The sequence below is a fragment of the Camponotus vicinus genome, unplaced genomic scaffold, assembly GCF_025532165.1.
Source record: "Camponotus vicinus isolate PSW18456_S1 unplaced genomic scaffold, iyCamVici1.0 SCAF_14, whole genome shotgun sequence".
Classification (NCBI taxonomy): domain Eukaryota; kingdom Metazoa; phylum Arthropoda; class Insecta; order Hymenoptera; family Formicidae; genus Camponotus; species Camponotus vicinus.
In genome coordinates this window covers 10529120-10549113 of record NW_028141950.1, presented here as the reverse complement: position 1 = coordinate 10549113, position 19994 = coordinate 10529120, and the positions used below count along the sequence as shown (strand labels likewise).

At 37.5% G+C, this 19994-nt stretch overlaps 2 protein-coding genes across 2 annotated transcripts; both read left to right on the top strand.

The window, feature by feature from the left end:
• Positions 1-16035: 16035 nt before the first annotated feature.
• On the top strand, positions 16036-17697 carry LOC145964835 (matrix metalloproteinase-18-like). The gene has a single exon (XM_083087996.1). The coding sequence runs from the start codon at positions 16036-16038 to the stop codon at positions 17695-17697; it is 1662 nt and encodes a 553-aa protein (XP_082944122.1).
• Positions 17698-17848: 151 nt separating this feature from the next.
• LOC145964834 (uncharacterized) lies at positions 17849-18871 on the top strand. Its single transcript, XM_083087994.1, has 3 exons — positions 17849-17852; positions 17935-18178; positions 18262-18871. The coding sequence occupies exons 1-3, from the start codon at positions 17849-17851 to the stop codon at positions 18869-18871; spliced, it is 858 nt and encodes a 285-aa protein (XP_082944120.1).
• The last annotated feature ends 1123 nt before the right edge of the window (positions 18872-19994 follow it).

Genomic DNA, 19994 nt, shown 5'->3' with positions numbered 1-19994 from the left:
TCGACTTCTCGACGCAGTCGTTCGATCTCGAGGCGTACGTCGTCGCCCGCGCTTCGTGACGCATCATTGCCAGAGGCGTCTAGTTTACGCGTTTCCATTTCTTTTTCCATTTGTTCGCGGTGTCGAATAAGGTCTTGTATGTTCCTCTCGTATTCCTCGCGTTGTTCCTTTAATAGCGCCGCCTCTTCTTTTAATCTCTCGGCCTTGGTATCTAATTTAGTTTGGATTGCTTCGATTTCCGCCTCTGTCAGCGGTTTACTCGTGGATTTCCCGCTACGGGTGTCCGGCATATCAGAAAAAAGGGTTTTATTCCGAGTTCTTCTCGTATCCCACCGCTGTCACCAAATTTGTTACGTCCCGGGATGTCGCGGCTCTAAAAGAGAATTCGGACGTCGCGGGGCTCGATCGCTTTTTCGGGTCAAGCGAACCTATGCGGCTCTTCCCGGGGATACGTGCGATCTGAAGCGCTCGGAATTATTGTTCGGGCTCGGAGTCAGTGGATTCTTCGTCGGGGTACACGATAGGGATGACTATATTACCGTCTTGAGTTATTGGATGATTGGCAGGGTGTAGCCAATAGTCTAGAAGTCGTTCAGGGCACTCGGGGCATTCGTCGCTAATTCTGATGCTGCTTAATCTACTTCCACAGGAGTAACACCCGAATCCGATGGGTTCGCCAATTATAAGTCTATGTTTCGTCACGTAATTATACCGTAGACGCTCTTCAGCGGGCAGGGAATAATAACAGAATGCGCACAGAGCGGCTCTAGTTTGATTATTCGCGAAACCGCAAGCTTTCTGGCAAAACCTCAGGGAGAGATCGGGGGTATTAAGGGGGGCCTGAGTGATCCGATCACGAAACACGCGGGATCGCATCGGGGAAGAGCGATTTTATCGGGTGAAATCCGATTTTCCAGGGATTTTCTTGAAAGTAGGTCTCGGTTGGGACTAAGTCCCTTTAACGCAGCGTCGGTTTAAAGGGATTCGGGAAAGTAGGTCACGGGGTAATTGGGTCAATTTACGTAGGTCACTGGGTCATCGCATTAAATCCCAAAATAAAATTAGGTCACTGGGTCAGTGGGTCATCGCGTTAAATCCCAAAATAAAATTTAGGTCACTGGGTCAGTGGGTCATCGCGTTAAATCCCAAAATAAAAATTAGGTCACTGGGTCAGTGGGTCATCGCGTTAAATCCCAAAATAAAAATTAGGTCACTGGGTCAGTGGGTCATCGCGTTAAATCCCAAAATAAAAATTAGGTCACTGGGTCAGTGGGTCATCGCGTTAAATCCCAAAGTTGAAAATAGGTTAGTAGGTCGTTGCGTTAAATCCCAAGCGTCGGATTAAATCCCAATTCATAATTTCGTTAATTACAGTTTAAGGAGAGGACCGCGGTCATTTATCACTATGAATTCGAATTGTTGTTATTATTATTATTAATATTTGGCTATTATTCGCGGAATAGAGCCGGTATTCGCGGTAATTCGCGGAGATAAGGCCGGGGATTTAATACAGAGAGACTCGATTGACCACTGGAATGTACCGCGGCGCCGAAGGGTCGGGCTAAGATCGTAAAAGTGAAACCTTATACAAAAACACGATGGGCCTGGCAAAAAGTCGTGACTTGCACAAACAGGAATTTTCAACCGTCACTTACCTCCAAGATGGCTTCGCTTCATTTCCTTTCAAAGATTAATTTCCACGTGGCCTGGCCGCGTTGATTAATCAGGCTGCACTGGTAAGCGGGGATCGCGGCGCTCCACGCGGGTCTCCGGGATGAACGGAAGCGGGTTGATGCGGCTGGTTATCAACGTCGATGGGGATGAGTCGTTCTGGCCACTTTATTAAGCACGTGGTTTTGTTTGCACTCGCGAATAATTGTTCGTATTCTTTATCGTAGTGGTTTGTTTCTACGATATCGATATAATTGGTGGACGCGGCGTAGTAATGTCTCGCTATCATCCGACGGAGTTGATTTTTCCTACCGGCACGGCGTGTTTTAGGCATTGTAGAAAATTAAAGTCATATTCGGATTTTCTGTAGGCGTCGAGCGGCTTGTCCTCTCTGAGCCGTCACTTCAAATCAGAAATGATTGATTATGCTTCGGATTTTCTGTAGACGTCGAGCGGCTTGTCCTCTCTGAGTCGTCACTTTGAATCAGAAGTAATCAATTATGCTTCGTATTTTCTGTAGGCGACGAGCGGTTTGTCCTCTCTGTCGTCACTTCAAATACGAAAACTCGATTTAATTGTTATAATTTAGTAGCACGTGCCTGGTTAAGAATATCTGTATATTAACGTCGCGTCGCGTGGGATGTGGATTTATTGAATTAGGATTCTTTTGAATGATCACGAAGTTTAGCACACATTAATATATATTTCTAAAATAATACACAAAATGTAATATATTTAAACTAGCACTTAGATTCGAGAATGAATTTATAATGAATTTGGAATTTGAGTTAAGATTATGATATGGAATTAGAGTTAGAGTCCAGCTTAGGACTTGTCGGTTCGGTGTCGCGAGTTAGACTGCTTGAGTCTGGGCCCGCTCCGAGGTCCCTCGATTTCGGCGGCTCGACTGCTGCGGCGGTCGAAAGTGGGGAGCTTGGAGAGAGAGGGGCCCTAGCTGAGCGCCATCTCTGGGCGCTTGGCGGAGGCTTAAATCTAACGCAGTGCCGCGCTCGGCCGCTAGTCGGAGTTCGGTGTCATAGCGCGCCTTGGCGCGCTTTTCAAATGCGCTGAAAGAAACTTAGAAGATTTACATGAAAGTTCGTGGAAAAATCAGGCGCGGGATGTAACAGCCGCTAATTTTTTATTTGCCTCACCAGCACCAAGTCAAAAGGAAACCTCTATCATTGGAATATGTTCCTCAAGATAATTGCCTTTTCACTGTGCTTAAATTAGGTTTGTCCTGCTGAAGCAGGTTCTTACTAATTACTGTCAATCGAGTCGTCTTATCAAAGAGATAGGTCCCATGAAAGACTTCCAATTCGAAGTATGATTTAAATAAATGGTGTGTATGGATATGGGAATATGAATGGTTGAAGGTAAGAATTAAAAATATAGAAAATGACAGTCAAGTAGCATGCGACGGTGTAGGTTATTAATTATTAATAAGTACTAGGAAGCAAAGAAAATTTTAATTGGTTTAAGATGTGCTTACCAGATGATGAAGTTCTTGATGTGTAAGGATGACTGCTCTCCGTCGGAGACCGATTGCCTCGGCGAGGTCCCTGAAGAGAGGTCAGGAGCCGTTGAAGAATAACTGGCAGAAGACCGAAGTTGAATTTGAAATTCACTTTTATTTTAAAGTATACTCGAGTACAATATTTGACGGCTCTAAGATGCTTTCTTCCTTGTAGAGAGCTGGTGGTCAGATGATAGGTGATGTTGTCTCAAGAGCGTCGGGTCAAATGCACGGAAGACTGAGTTGCGCTCCCTGAGGTACCCTCTGATCCCTACTTTGTTCCAGGAGTCAGTGGTAGGGGAACGGGAGCTCTAAGCGTAGGTTGCTTGGCTGCTATTTGCTGCTCTAGCTGCCCTTCCTTTTGGCGCATGTTATGACGTAGGAGTTGCGCTTTTGCGTGGAGGGGGAATGGGCTATCCGTGCGTTGGTTTGTTAATTTATAAAATTTTACAATAGTTTTTAGCTACCAGAATTCTCGTTATTTGTATACATTTTCTAATGTAGAATCTTAAATCTCCTTTAGGAAATGCGAAAGAAATGTGAACGGTTCTTCTAGCATGCTCCGTTCAAAAGCTGTCTTAAAATTCCGCTTATAATAAATTTTTTATAATTAGTAAATTCTGGTGTCATAAACTATTATAATTACAATCATTTTATAATACACATATAGATATATATATATATATATATGTGTGGATATATATATATATAGTAGCTTAACATGGAAGAAATAATTGTTAATAATAATTAGGTGGTATAGAAGTGTTCTAATTATTACGGTTCGATATATCGAATTAATTCTGTTGTAGCGGATGGCCGTAATACCAGGCGGTCGTGCCGGGTCTATTATCTTATCGCTAAATGAGCCCATGTACAACTGTACTGAATGAAGCTCGGAGGATCGCTTATCTCTTGGTGAATAATTTTATTCTTATATTATTTTATAGGACGATTTAATAATTTTGCTTGCAACAATTCATGTAGCTCTGCTACTTATTATGTAGGATATATACATATATATATATATATATATATATATATTGGTTGTAAGATTTTATAGTTATAGTTTTTTATTGTTTTGTCAAATTTATTTTATAATAATTTAGTGTGTATTAATATTTTCATGTCAAAAAAAAAAATAAGAGTTTATTTGAACCTTATTACTTCTTAATTTTTATTAAACATCCAGGCTCATTTGGCGTATGATTATATATATATATATATATTCTTTTAACAATTTTATAATCTTATGAATATTGCGCTCGCAATAAAAAGTGCTTCTTATAATATTCGATTATTCTCGAGTCCTCTTTGTCTCTAGACTCGGGCGCGTATGTTGAGACATAGTGGAAGATAAGATTATTGGCACGCGCCAACCAATAACGCACTGCGTTCGGCTTAGCCTTAGCCTTTGGCACATATAAGAAGATTTATAATTTAGCTCGATTATTCGTACGTACTAAACCATGTTTTACTAAATTTTATAAGATTGTACATTTGTTGGATTTCAATTTTATGTTCTAATCCTTTTAATTTATTTTGACATATCTTTTACGTCGTTAAATTTATGTTTTATTGTCGGTTATATTGTTCTTATAATTCGCCTTTTAAATTTCGTATGTATATGTGTAACGTATTCTCCTACGATTTACAACTTAATAACTTAGTAAAACATATTACAATATATATTTATTAATAACCATGCGTGTTAATGGTCAAAGCAAAAGGTCGGTCCGAAATTTATTTCACGCCTTGATTTTAAAAGAATATTATTTCTAAGTCCAATGCATGAACGCCGTAAGTATCAAGGGAGATAAGATACATTGACGCGTGTCAGTAGATAACGCACCGCACATCCTTAGCCTTGACCGCCTGACCGACTTATTAATTCACGCATATAAAATCATATTTTATTCGCATTTACCTATAGTTTTAGGTTTGTCGTTAATAAAGAAAGAAAATTATTGTATTTAGGTAGCTAGAGTACATATGCTTGTATGAATAATTAAAGCACTTAAGCTAACGGATATTCCTTGGATAATATATATATATATATATATACTTAAAGTATATAAGAATATATTTCATGTTTTTTATGACTACAAATTTTGTGTGTCCAACTCACCTTGTTATTTTTATTAATAATTATATATATATATATTAATAACAAGGGTGATAAGTTGGTCTGAGCTTGTTTCGCGATTTAATTCTCATTAATTCTTGCATACGGGATTACGTATAGCGCTGTCTCTCTCGCTCGCGCGGGCCGACCGATAGTTCGGTCTCTCTCACTTTCACGTACTACCTATTGAGGTCTCGCGTATAAGTCTCGATCGGTTTAACCATTCGATGCTTTATTATATGTTAGAGAAGGCTTAGTAAGTATTGTTGGCGTTATTATTTACTATTAATCGATTTATTAAAATATGATTTTCCTTTATGTAGGTTTTTATATATGTATATATATATACATATAATTGGAAAGGCACAAGCCTATGGGTTTTCCGTAGATAATGGGTGTACGAAGTGAGCCTCTTTTAATTATTCAATAGGGCTGCCACGCAAAACATCTATACGGTAAGTATATTTGTTTATATATATATATATATGAATTTTTATGTTTGTAATTGAGTAATGTATTTTGAATATGAATTCACGTGTAGGTTATTGTTGAAATGTATTTCTAAGGAAATTTTACTAATAAATATATTTTATTTTTCTGTATAGCGTGTTCGTTAGGTGATGAAAATACTGAGACACCCGGTGGACAACCGAGTGAGGCTGTTTATAGGGTGACTTATTATTCTGCATGCAGAAGGAGTTATGTATAAAAATTTTATTCTTACTGAATTTTTCCTTTTGTAGTTATTATTTAATTTAATATATTTGTTGTTAAAATTGAGTGTATTAATATTTGATTTATCATACTTATTTTACTATTTGATTTTCTTCATTACTATATGATTATACACATCTGTAAAATATTATACCTTTTTAATTACATTAATACATTAGTTTTGATTAACTAAAAATTTTTATAATGATAATAGATTTTGTATAGATTAATGTTTTTATGTATTTTATGTCAAGTTAATTTTTCATACGGCCAAATATTATTGGATTGTTATTTTCAGGATTGTTATATATATATATATATCCTCTTCCTAACGATATAAGACAGTTCGTCATAAATAAGTAGCAAGAATTCCAAGTCCTAGCAGCTGAAAATAACAATCCAATAATATTTGGCCGTATGAAAAATTAACTTGACATAAAATACATAAAAACATTAATCTATACAAAATCTATTATCATTATAAAAATTATATATATATATATATATATATATATATATATGGGGTTATAAAAAGTGTGTAAGTATGAATTATATTTTAAATGGGTTACTCAATAATTCTTATAGTAACTCTTCTTATACTTTTATTATAATTTTCAAATATCAAGACTCTGAGAGAAATTACTTTCTAATAGTGAATATATGTATATATAGTATTTTAAGCTTTGTGCCGACAAAGTGTCGATTTTTAATAGTTTAAAACGAGCAACAAATTCTTTGAGTTACTTTTCTCTTGTACAAATGAATTTCATCGTTTGCAGATACTTATGATATGTTGGTTCTAATTAAATAATGTAATTTTTACAAAAAAATGTTTTTACACTGTTTTGGAGCACAAAATTAATTTTATAAATTTTTTTATTAATCTTTTATATTAATATTCCTTCTGTTTAGACTTGCTTTCAGGATATTTGTTGGCATTTTTGCCAACAGGTTATGTCTCGATTCATCCAAATATTAATTTAATTATATTTCTCCCAGGTTTCAAAATTTGCAATAGCCGCATCCCACTTACGGCAGTCCAGTTACATCGTCCATCGAAGTGATCCGTATAGGGCGATAAGATCAATCGTTAAAAGATTTTAGGTAAGTATTATTTTATAATTAAAAGTGTTTTTACTTAGTCTTTAAATAAATTGTTTCTAATATTATTTTATAATTTCCAGGAGAAGGGTTATGTTTTATGAGGTGCTTGATTGGTCCATAAATATTTCTGTATATTATTGTAAAGGGAATTTTATGGGATTTTACAGTGTAGTAAGTATAGGTACTTATATGAACGTATTTTCCGTTACGATATTTTTGCTCTAACAATATAAATTGCTTGAATTTAAAAATAGAATTTTAAATTGTCTTCTTTTTGACTAAAGGAATTAATTATTATAGTGTTTTATATAACAGTTATGTTCACTTTTCTGTAATTAATTTAAAATGTATAATTATTTTGCATGCATGATTACTGCAGGTGTAATATAGTATATTTTCCTAGATTTTTGTTTACATATATATATTAATAGATATTTGAAATGATAAATTTTCTGCTAACTTTCATATAATGATTTATATGAATTTTGTCGCGAACGCTTTTAACACAGTTTGCATTATTCAAAATAATTTTAATAACACGATTTCAAATCTATTTCTTTCCTGAATAAAGTTGAAATATATTAATTTTATTCGATTAACATATTTCTGTAAATCCAGCTATTCGGTTAGCACTGGTAGTTTACTAGTTTTTTAGTTATATAGGATAACTAGATAATATGAATATCGGCAAATTATATATAATATATATATAGTGATATGAATTTATAGTGAATATATGTAATATTTAAAAATTATATAAGATGATAAATTCTTGATGTTATACTACAAAGTAATGTTTAAAATTTTTTGTTGCGGGACGTAACACCTGAATCTCTCGGCGTCCCAGGGTATAGCCGGCCTAGCAGGTTGCCCTGAAAAAGAAATTGAGAGATACAACCTTGTTCGTCCATGCACGGTAAGCCCTGCAAAGTCGTTGAATAAACGATAAAATAGGACGTAACAATATATACATATATTTTTTGGTGGCAGCGGTGGGATTTGCCAAAAAGGATCTAAGCTTCTGAGAGAACATTAAGTGTTTGACGAATAAATTTTTATAAAGTATCTAAATCCATTATGCAGACTCGATCAAGCTCGTCGAGCTCTGTAGCCACAGGGGCTACGAGAAAACAATATACAGCAGAAGAAACAGAAATCCTCATGCAAAAGATAAATGAAAAGGAGAGACAATTAAAGGAACAAGCTGAAGCCTTGCAAGCCAAAAACGAACACCTTACGAAAATGCAAGAAGAAATAAGTCGAAAAGAAATGGCTGGAGCTCAAGAACAGCCAGCTGTAGAGCAACTAATGGCTTCTATGCAAACAATTACCAATTATATTGAAAGGATCAATTCAAGGCTCATGAATTTAGAAACCTCGCAAAAGGAAGAAAGACATATTCCACGTGAAGAACGAATATTTTCTCAACCGACATCCCAACATTTTGACATTGTTACGTCCCGCAACAAAATTTTTATTTTTATTTAAACACGCAAAAATTGCCTCTATAATATTTAAACTGTAGTTCCACCGACGAACATATAAATCTTAATCCCACCGCGTAACATATTACTGTTAATATAAATTAATATTGTTAATTAAAATTCCATCACGCCATCTATTATCACCAATATTTCTTATTATAAAATCTCACCGCGCAATGTAATATCACCAATACTTATAGTACATCAATATCATTCCGTCGCGCGATATACTATTGTCAATATCTCCGAAAATAATCTTTCTTTGTTAAGAAGCTAGCTATACATAACATAACCTCACTTAGGAATGATAGAAATAATTTTAAGTATTTGCCCACATATAGTATCATCCGCATAAAAATTACCTACTTTACCGACAATAGGCAAAATCACCCACACAAAAGTTACCGACAGTCGATAAAGTAAATTCCTACTTTACCGACAGAGTAAAAGTTACCGACAGAAAAATTACCGACGGTTGATAAGGAAGTTTTCTACCTTACCGACCGAGCAAAAGTTACCGACGGTTGATAAGGAAGTTTTCTACCTTACCGACCGAGCAAAAGTTACCGACACAAAAGTTACCGACACATGATAACACAGTTACCGACGTTACCGACTGAAGATAAAGTCATTTCCTACTTTACCGACTGAAGATAAGGTTGCTTCCTACTTTACCGATTGAAGATAATAATGTTACTAACCTTACCGACATATAAGAGTATACCTCTTTTATTGGTATATTATCCTGATACTAAAAAAGTTAAAAACTAAAATTCAAAGGATTTTTATTAAGTTATATATACATATATATATATATTTGTACACGTCTCAGCACCGACTATACATATATCTCATTATTTTAAGGCATAGACTATATCAAAAATCTTTGATTTCTTATTAACTCAAAAAATAATATAGATATAAATCTCGTTATAATTTTTACTTAAAGAGCACAAAAAGCTGAGTCGATACATATATGCATAATTATGAAAACTTCACTATTACCAATTTTATAACTAAAGTTTTAAATATGATTTTACGTATGCAATATTATAAGTCGCTAAAAAGTGCTCAAGGCTAAATGCAACGCATTTCTCAGAAGCGCCGATCGATCGCAATTCTCAGAAATGCCTAGCTCTCCGCATTCCAAGCTCCGGAATATTCTAGAATATTCCGTTCGAATATTATTGCGCAACATGATGCAACATGATGAAATAATTAATTATTATTAAGAGACAAACGAAATTATTGTTAAATGTTAATATTAAGCATATGCAATAATTTTTATTAATTTATTAATTCAAAAACCTAACAGTTATAATTATTAAAAGTTAAATCTAAAGAATATTCCGTTCGAATATTATTGCGCAACATAATGCAACATGATGAAATAATTAATTATTATTAAGAGACAAACGAAATTATTGTTAAATGTTAAGCATATGCAATAATTTTTATTAATTTATTAATTCAAAAACCTAACGGTTATAAGTATTAAAAGTTAAATCTGAAGAATATTCCGTTCGAATATTATTGCGCAACATAATGCAACATGATGAAATAATTAATTATTATTAAGAGACAAACGAAATTATTGTTAAATGTTAAGCATATGCAATAATTTTTATTAATTTATTAATTCAAAAACCTAACAGTTATAATTATTAAAAGTTAAATCTAAAGAATATTCCGTTCGAATATTATTGCGCAACATAATGCAACATGATGAAATAATTAATTATTATTAAGAGACAAACGAAATTATTGTTAAATGTTAAGCATATGCAATAATTTTTATTAATTTATTAATTCAAAAACCTAACGGTTATAAGTATTAAAAGTTAAATCTGAAGAATATTCCATTCGAATATTATTGCGCAACATAATGCAACATGATGAAATAATTAATTATTATTAAGAGACAAACGAAATTATTGTTAAATGTTAATATTAAGCATATGCAATAATTTTTATTAATTTATTAATTCAAAAACCTAACGGTTATAAGTATTAAAAGTTAAAATCAAAGAATAAAAATTGTTGCATAACATGTTGAAATAGTTAATTAATAGTCTTTATTCCGCCGTAAATTAAAATTATGTTCACTTATATCACACCGCGTGAAATAGCTGCAATAATTTATTAAAAACAATTAATTTACATTATTTTATTCCACCGTGAATTAATTATATGCATATATAAAATAGCCGCAATACTTTATTGCGCCATGAAATAAAATTAATTTATATTACTCTTTTAATTATATCCCACCGTGATATAAAATAAATTATTGCATGCTAAAACGAGAATTTGTTAACAATAATTATATTCATATAGATATATTATATATATATATACATATATCTATATCCCACTGCGTAATCATAAATATATATATATTTTCAGATGTTAAAAGAATTGTAATTATAATAATTATGATATCAGAATTTATTAATAATATTTAAAAGCATTTTTATATAATAATACATAAAAGAAAAGAATGAACTTTCGAACGGAGCATGCTAGAAACTCCGTTGACATTTCTACAGTTAGAGCTTAAAATTCTACATTAGAAAATATATGCATGTGAACTGCAAAGAAATTCTGATAGTCAAATAATTATTATAAAAAATTATATGTCAAAAGACAATGTACCAGTATAGCCGATTCTATACTGACCGCTCCGTCGCCCCCACTCTGAATCAGAAGAGTCGCGCCACCTACAACTCAAGTTACGCCCAATTCCTGCGGCAACGCCCAGCAGCGCGCGCATCTTCCCCACGCTTGCACCAGCGGCGCGCGCAACCAGCCCGGAGAAGGGAACCAATGAGCGATCGCGCCGCCCACGCCTGAGGCGCACATCCTCCACCATCAGACCCAGCACGAAAAGTAGGGACCGACGCCTATATAAACCCGTGCAGAGCGGTCCTCCTCGCATTTTGCCCAACGTTTTCAACATTCAACTACCTCCGGCATTTGGCCCAACGATCTTCACAGTGTTAACTTGGCATTTGACTCAGCGCTCTCAAGAAGACATCTCCATACATCAGAGCCGCCAAATATTATATTCTATTATATTCAAGTATACTTTAAAATAAAGTGTCTTCGAGCTTATAATCTGGGTCTCCTGCCACTTATTCTCCAACGGCTCCGGACCTCTCTTCAGGGACCTCGCCGAGGCAGTCGGTCTCCAGCAGAGAGGAATCATCCTTACACACCGAGAGACTTCATTGCTTGACTGCAACCCTCTTCCTGCGCCATCACCGAGGTAGACGGCATCCAGTGGAAGGAAGCAGCATCCACACATTAGAATACAGCAGCTCTTGGTAAATACTTAGATGAATGTTATTCATCTAAATTCTTAATTCAATTTCATTTCAACTTACTACTAACAACTAAATTCAGTGAAACAGTGCGCGACAATTCGGGAACCTTACCTTTGATTACCCGTATTCCTTAATCCAGTTATTCAATTTATTTAAATATTACTTCAAATTGGAAGACTTTTACTGGGACTTATCTCCTTGATAAGACGACTCGATTGACAGTGAATAAAGCGAGGCTGCTTCGGCAGGGTATTGCTCAAGGCGCGGCGCAGTGAAAAAGGCAATTATCCTCAGGGAAATTTCCTTTTTTTCTTGGAGCTGTTGACCATTCCTGGAAAACGGAACTAGAGTGTCCTGTCAATCGACGTTTGATTAGGCGAAGATACAATTTCGGCCCGGTTAATTGACAATTTTCATGAGATTGTCTTGTAATTTTGGAGCTGATTGACACAACCGTCACATTGAATCTTGCCTTGATTTCAAGACACGAGATACATCCCAGAAATTAGTGATGATGCACTGGCTTAGCTTTTGATAATTTCAATTATTATTTTAGTACTTTCATTTACTATAACCTGACATTATAAGGTTAATACTAAGCCAGACGTTTGACAGGTGGATACATTATTAAAGTATCCAATCTCCTTATTCCTCCTCAAGCCTCTTCGATTTTCAGCAAACCGACTTTAGATATTCAAATCGCAATTTAAAAACAAGGCTAACCTAATAATTTAACGAAATTATATAAATTACCGTCGGTCGATAAAGTTACCATCGGTCGGTAAAACCGAAATCTACATTACCGACGGTCGGCAAACTAAAGTTACCATCGGTCGGTAAAACCGAAATCTACATTACCGACGGTCGGCAAAACTAAAGTTACCATCGGTCGGTAAAACAGAAATCCACATTACCGACGGTCGGTAAAACATAAATCTACATTACCGACGGTCGGCAAAACCGATGTTACCATCGGTCGGTAAAACAGAAACCTACATTACCATCGGTCGGTAGGTTTCGTGAGTCGATAATTACCCCGGGTCGGTAATTCATTATTACTATTATGACTTATTCTGCTCCGACTATATTCTAGCCGCGATCTAAACCCTTATGAAGCTTCAATAATTAGATCTTACTATTACTTTCTGTATTCTTGGGATAATAATTATTTATTACTGAACGAATAGTCACGCGAGACCCTTTCTTTTATTCAACAGGTGTTGGTCAACGTAAGTACCACCGAACCACTATACAATATTATTCCATCTTCACTTAATTAAATTGTTACCAAACTATATAATTAATAGATGGTCCGCGCTCGACGCTCAACCGCGGGTACTCGACGTGAGCTTTCCATTCGCAACGCTTCTCGCCATATACAACAGAATAGACGCACCCGACGATTACTGCTTAATCGCGTCTCATTCCTTAACGAACTTATAGAGCCAACCCCATCTACGATAAATCAGTCTTCTCCATTCATCCCAGAGATCGCAGAAATAAATGTTTCAACGTCAAAAGATCTGTCTCCCCCTCTAACCGAAGGAAATACAGAAATCCAAGAACCCCTCGACACTCAAATAAATACTTTCGCTTCAACGACACAACCTACGGGAAATAACTACACTCCCTTTGAAACAACAGAGGAACTACCTGAAGAACTGAGCGACCTTATCTTGGAAACCGAAGAGCGAAACGCTGAGATAGCGTCAAACCCAGAACAATATATAATTATTCGCCGGAAGAAGACGATTCCTATCCTCCTCCAAGCTATCCACCAGTAACATACGAGGATCTAGACCCTTTCGCACCCTTGGAGATTCCCCAAATAGAAATCGCGATACCTATTGCAAATATCGATAGCGAATATTCATATATTCTCCCAGAAATATACGGTTACTCTTCGGAGGAATAAATCCACATTTATTCAAGTTATAAAAGAAAAGAAACAAAAGGTGAAATAAATAAAGAAATCTTAAATCTATATAAATCATTTATTTATTCGCATTCCCTCCTGAATCCTCTCTCGAAGAGCGAACGAGGAAATATCTTGAAGAATGCCGGATGGGATTTCGCAATCGGATCAAGCGGCGTCGCAACAACGGACGACTTCAACTTCTGTGTTCCTCTCAACACGCTATTAGGTTTCTGCGAGGATTACAAACGTATTGTTATTAATGCGCGTCACGAATTGATTTTGATACGAGCGCGAAATGACCACAATTGTCTGATATCGCACGAGGAAAACGAACCAAGAGTAGAACTGATGAAGATACAATGGCGTATGCCGCACGTAGCGTTAAATGACATTAATAAATTGTCGTTATTGCGCACATTAGATAGCGGTCGATATCTAAGTATGCCCTTTCGCTCGTGGGATCTTTACGAATTTCCGTTATTGCAAAGCACGACCAAACACTCGTGGGCCGTAAAAGCGGCTACGCAACTCGAAAAACCGCGTTACGTCATTTTCGCGTTACAAACCGGAAAGAAAAATATTCTATCGCAGGACATTTCTAGATTTGACGCGTGCAATCTAACTAATGTAAAATTGTATCTTAATTCCGATTTCTATCCATACGACGATATGAATTTAGATTTCGATAAAAATAGAATCGCAATATTATATGACGCGTACACGCGATTTCGACGAACATATTATGGATCTAAAAACGACGGGGCAATTCTGACTATGAATAAATTTTTATATTGCGGCCCGCTCGCAGTAATAGATTGTTCCCGTCAAAACGAGGCGATTAAGAGCGCCACCGTGGATGTTCGTCTAGAATTCGACTGTAAAGAAAATGTCCCACCCAACACCACGGCGTATTGTCTCATCATTCACGATCGCGTGGTGGAATATAATCCGCTAACGAGTGTTGTGCGTAAAATTCTATAAAGCGACGCGTAAACTATCGTCGAATTGAAAGAGAGAAAGAGAGGGAATAATGAGACGGAAGCGGTGAAACGAATAAACCGCGGGTTTTTATATATATAAGACTGTGGAATAAATAAACGTTGATCTCTCTCTTTCGACCATGGCAGCGACGACGACGGTTACGAGTAATATCGCGATACCAATTTTCATCGATCTGCAAGGTTTTATTGTCAACGAACGATTCGTAACGAAAGAAGTGGCGATACTCGCGAACGGTAGAGATCTAACGCATCACGTCTTTCGCGCTCCGATGTCATGGAATTTATTGACGAAAGGTGAAAAATCGCAAGCCTGTTGGTTAACTTTGAATCATCATGGATTCCATTGGACCGACGGATACGTGGAATATAAATGTGTTAGACAGATCATCCGCGACGCGATATGTCGCGCGTCGAAGAATCTTAACGCGGACACTACTACGACAATTTATGTCAAGGGTCATGAAAAGAAGAAATGGTTGGTCGACATTACGGGAGAAGTTGCGGAGCAACGCGATATAACAATCGAAACTATCGACGCCGATTACGAGGACATCGGACCTTTACGAATGCTGGCCACGTCACACGCCTATCGTTGCGCTTACCACACGAAAATTTGCGCTTTAGAAAACGTTTGTAAACTACATAATTGGTGGTTGGAGAGACGTAGTCAATTACACGATATGTAAATAACGATATTTTTATATCTACAATTAATCTTTAATGTATTATTCTTTTCTACATTAACTAAATAGTTAAATATATATATTTACTCATCTAACGTATTACGATTAAGCGTTCATACGCACATCGTCTTTCTTCAAACGCGTTTATCTTTAGTATATAATATTCTTTCCATATTAACTAAATAATTAAATGTAATATTTACTCATCTAACGAATTATCTTTAACTTGGCGTATATGTGTTACGATTAAGCGTTCATTCCTCGATCACTAATTTAATACGTCGACTGTCAAGGATTTCAGCCACCGGCTGACTCTAATTGAATGTGTTATAATAAAAAATTGTACAATTAAACGTACGATTTTCACGCACTCATATATGCACGTCGCCCTTCTTTTTCTCCCCCTCCTTTTTTTTCTTCTCTCATCGAGATCGATGCTCTATCGCGCTTTCGCGAATTCCAGCGACTCGTTTCCGTGCGCGCGCTCGCGAGAGTCATGACGCGCGTCGCGATATCGTTCGCGTTATCGTTCGCGCTATCTACACTTCCGTTTGTCGTCGCTACGTCGCTGACCGATAGCGATATCGCGGAAGCGTTTCATTATCTGCGAATTTACGGCTATCTGGAGAACGATGAAAATCAACAATCGTTGGATAACGCAACCCTTCTAAGCGATGCATTGGCATTATTTCAAGAGTACTACGGTCTATCTGGAAATGGAATTCTAAACGTGGAAACAATTCGCATAATGCGCAAACCGCGATGCGGCGTCGCGGACATTCACAATCACAGCTCATTAACGCGAAAGTGGCCGAAGACGCATCTCACGTGGAACTTTAAACTAGCAAATAGAGAAACTCTACGCACGACTCAAATGGCGTTCGCTCTATGGTCCGAGCATTCTTCGCTAACATTTTCGCGCGACACGTTACAACCCGATATACTGATATCGTATCAATCTGGCGTACACGTGTACGAGAACGATAAGAATGGAGACTCGTGCCCGTCACCGTTCACGGGTCCGGGAGCGGCCGTCGCTCACGCATTCTTTCCAACGGGAACGATCGATTACGTAACCGAGGTACACGTCGATGAATCGGAACCGTGGCACATCGCGCTAACGAGACCTCCATCGAATAGATTGTATCTCCTTCAGACGCTGACGCATGAAATCGGTCACACTTTAGGTTTAACTCACAGTCTGAGAAAAGATTCAGTCATGTACGCTTATACGCCTACGGAAGACAAACAATTTCCGCTCAGATTGAGCATAGAAGATATCATAAGTATACGAAATCTCTACGGATCGTGGAAAACTTCGACTCCATCTACAACGACAACGACAACTACAGTAGCACCGACAACTACAGTAACGCCAACGACCGTGAGAATGACAACGACGGCTCCTACCAATACCATTGATCTGTGCGCCTTAAAACGTATAGACGGAGCATTAATTATGAATCATCGTTTATACGTCGCGCGTAAACGCAACGTATGGTCGATCGATATAAAGAGAAAACGTTACGGCTCGTCCTTCTCATTCGCCGATTATTTTAAATTTTTCCCTCGCGATATCGCACGTATATCAACCGTGTATCAGAAACTCTCGGGAGACATCGTGATATTCGCGAACGGCTCTGTTTATCTCACCGATTCGAATTTTCAACTCAAAATAGGATGGCCGAGATCTATCGAGCACATCGGATTTCCGCACGAGGCTAAAATAAACGCTGCGATAAACACACACGCGGGGCGCAGTTACGTTATATATAACGACGATAAGATAGCCGAGATGAACGATTGCGCGACGACAATTATGAGACACGGCTCTCTATGGGATACGTTTTCCGGGATACCGTCCGCGATAACGGCGGCTTTTCGTCACATTGACGGTAATCTCTATTTCCTCAAAAAACACGATTATTACGCGTACAACGAATTCATCGACGCGATAACCTCAGCCGGTCCTTTCGATCTCAATATACTCGGAATAAAATGTCCCGCTGAAAGCATTCTAAATCAATTACAGGAACTCGTTTCCAAGATATATCGTCTAAAATACGTATCCGCCAACAGACCGGAAAATGATGATAATGATAACGACGACGACGACGATAATGATGACTACAACGACAATTATGCGGGAAAACTTTAACACTTAATGTTTTTTTAAGATTATTATATCTTTCGCGTCGTTCTAAACCGCTTCCTCGTCTGGAATGCGCATCAGCCTAGAAATTGAAAATCGTTATATTTAACGCATCGTTTTTTTTCCAAACCGCACTTCCGTTAATCGAAAAAAAACAATGAGTATATAAGGCGCATCTCGATCGCGACGAGCAACATTTTTCGCAGTGCTCGAGATTAACGCGCATCTCTCAACGTGTCGAAGTGTTTCCAACGAGCATCGATTCCTTCTTCGCGAGACCGATCATGTTCGCGGGAATCGGACAGGAATATCGCCGAGTCCTCGGGGATCAAAATCAATCGGCGCCGCAAACGACAACGACGACATCAGCAGCAACAGCAATGTCCAATCCCTTCGTCGCGCCTTTGCGTCGAGACGAGGACGATACCCAGGACCGCTGCGACACTCCGCCCGCGGAAAAAAAAGCCAAATTGTACACCGAAAACGAGTAAGTGTACACCTCGCGAATTATCTCGCGGGAATGTTTTCGATTATCTTTCTCTAATCTTTTTTTCCTCATTTTTTCAACAGATGGATGAGAAATTGGATGTTTAAACGCGAAATCAATTTCGCGAAACATCCTATTCGCATATTAGGAAGACGATACGCGCTGACTAAAACGTCTTACAAGTACATCGACATCGCTATCGTCGTAAAGCGAGAATCATACGTCGATATCGCTCTAGGAGACTGTCACGGAAAAGAGATCTCGTTGACGGCAGATATGTGGAAAGATCTGCTCGCTCTACGCAACGATATACTACGGTATTTCGAGAACGACTCCGAAGATCCGCATGCTCCAACGTTCGCGACAATCGGAACCGCGACGATTCGATTCGGCAAGATAAACAACCTCAAAACACTACGATTCGAATCGGGAAAGAATCGCATATCCATGTCGCAAGCCACGGTAAAAGCGCTGTTCGATCTCGAATTATGCGTGAATCGCATCGTCGCGACGCTAACCGGCGTGCTCGAAACCGTCGACAACAAACTATCGAATTTCATTGATATCGCGACGCAAATCGATCATCCGAATGATATTCCGGAAGGAATTCGTCAACACGAACACTTCGACGCGAACGATTTAATCGATTGCGAGTTACACGCTCTCCTTTTCGGACTCTACTACAGTTTGTAAAACAATTTATGTATCCGCGCATATAAATTCGAATGAAAAAAAAATATACGCCGCTAACGCAATCCCATTGACGACTTATGTACTCGCACATACACATGTAAAGTTAATCGAATAAATAATAAAAAAATATTTTAACACGAAATTCGTCATCTCTCCTCCTCCTTCTCCTTAAAAACGAACACCTCTACGCGCAATATATTCTCCCGATACATCGAGTTTTCATTCATTCATAAATAGGAAACGAATACCGCTTAGATTAAAACGAGGAAATACGGAGCGGAAATTCGTTCGCGACCGCTTATCGCTCTCCCCTTAATCTAACCGCGCTAACGCGCTAATGCGTTAATACGCGATGCTTTCAGGAGGATATATATTAATCCTGCGATTAAATCGTTCTCCAGTTTTTATTCGAGAGAGAAAGAACGTACAACAAACCGAAATGAATAACATCAACAACAATCTCTGCTCTCTATGGAAAAAAGACTTCATAAATCTATTGTTTTGCATCGTAGCAAAAGTGATATTCTTTTGGAAGGTAAATAATGTTTTTTTTGTATGAAAAAAAATATACGCGCGTATATAATATACGAGTATATCATTTTTTTTAAAGTCCTCCGTCGACGTTGAAATTCCAAAATTCGTGAATATCGAACATCGGCGCGAAATACGAGCGGAGCGATGGAACGCGCGACACGATCTCGAGGAGGAATGGGGCGACACTCCGGAAGGCCGTCGAGACAACGAAATTAACGGATGGAAGTACCACGACATCTTCAATCTACGAGGCCTCTTCGAGATGCGAGATCTGTACGAGGAAATATTAGAGATAGAGTACATCCAATACGAGGAGAGACGTAGGAGAGAGGAAGAAGAGGAAAGAAGAATAATAGAGGAACTCGTGGAACGAAGAAGACTACGAGAGGAAGAACTATTGAGACAGTTACGATTACACGTAAAGGCTCCGGGAGGCTAAAACTCGTAATTTAAAACCTGAAATATATACTTATTATCAAAATTGACAAACACGCTATGCGAATTAACGATCCGCACTTTTTTCAAGAACCGTACTAAACAGCTAAGAAACCGATGGATAGAGCGAGCGTCGATCTAGCGAAATAATAAA

What these genes read in the sequence shown, in the direction of transcription:
- LOC145964835 (XM_083087996.1), top strand. Translation starts at nt 16,036, where the DNA reads ATGACGCGCGTCGCGATATCGTTCGCGTTATCGTTCGCGCTATCTACA.
- LOC145964834 (XM_083087994.1), top strand. An exon ending in AAATTGTACACCGAAAACGA is followed by an intron (nt 18,179 to 18,261) that starts GTAAGTGTACAC and finishes TTTTTTCAACAG; the next exon opens with ATGGATGAGAAATTGGATGT.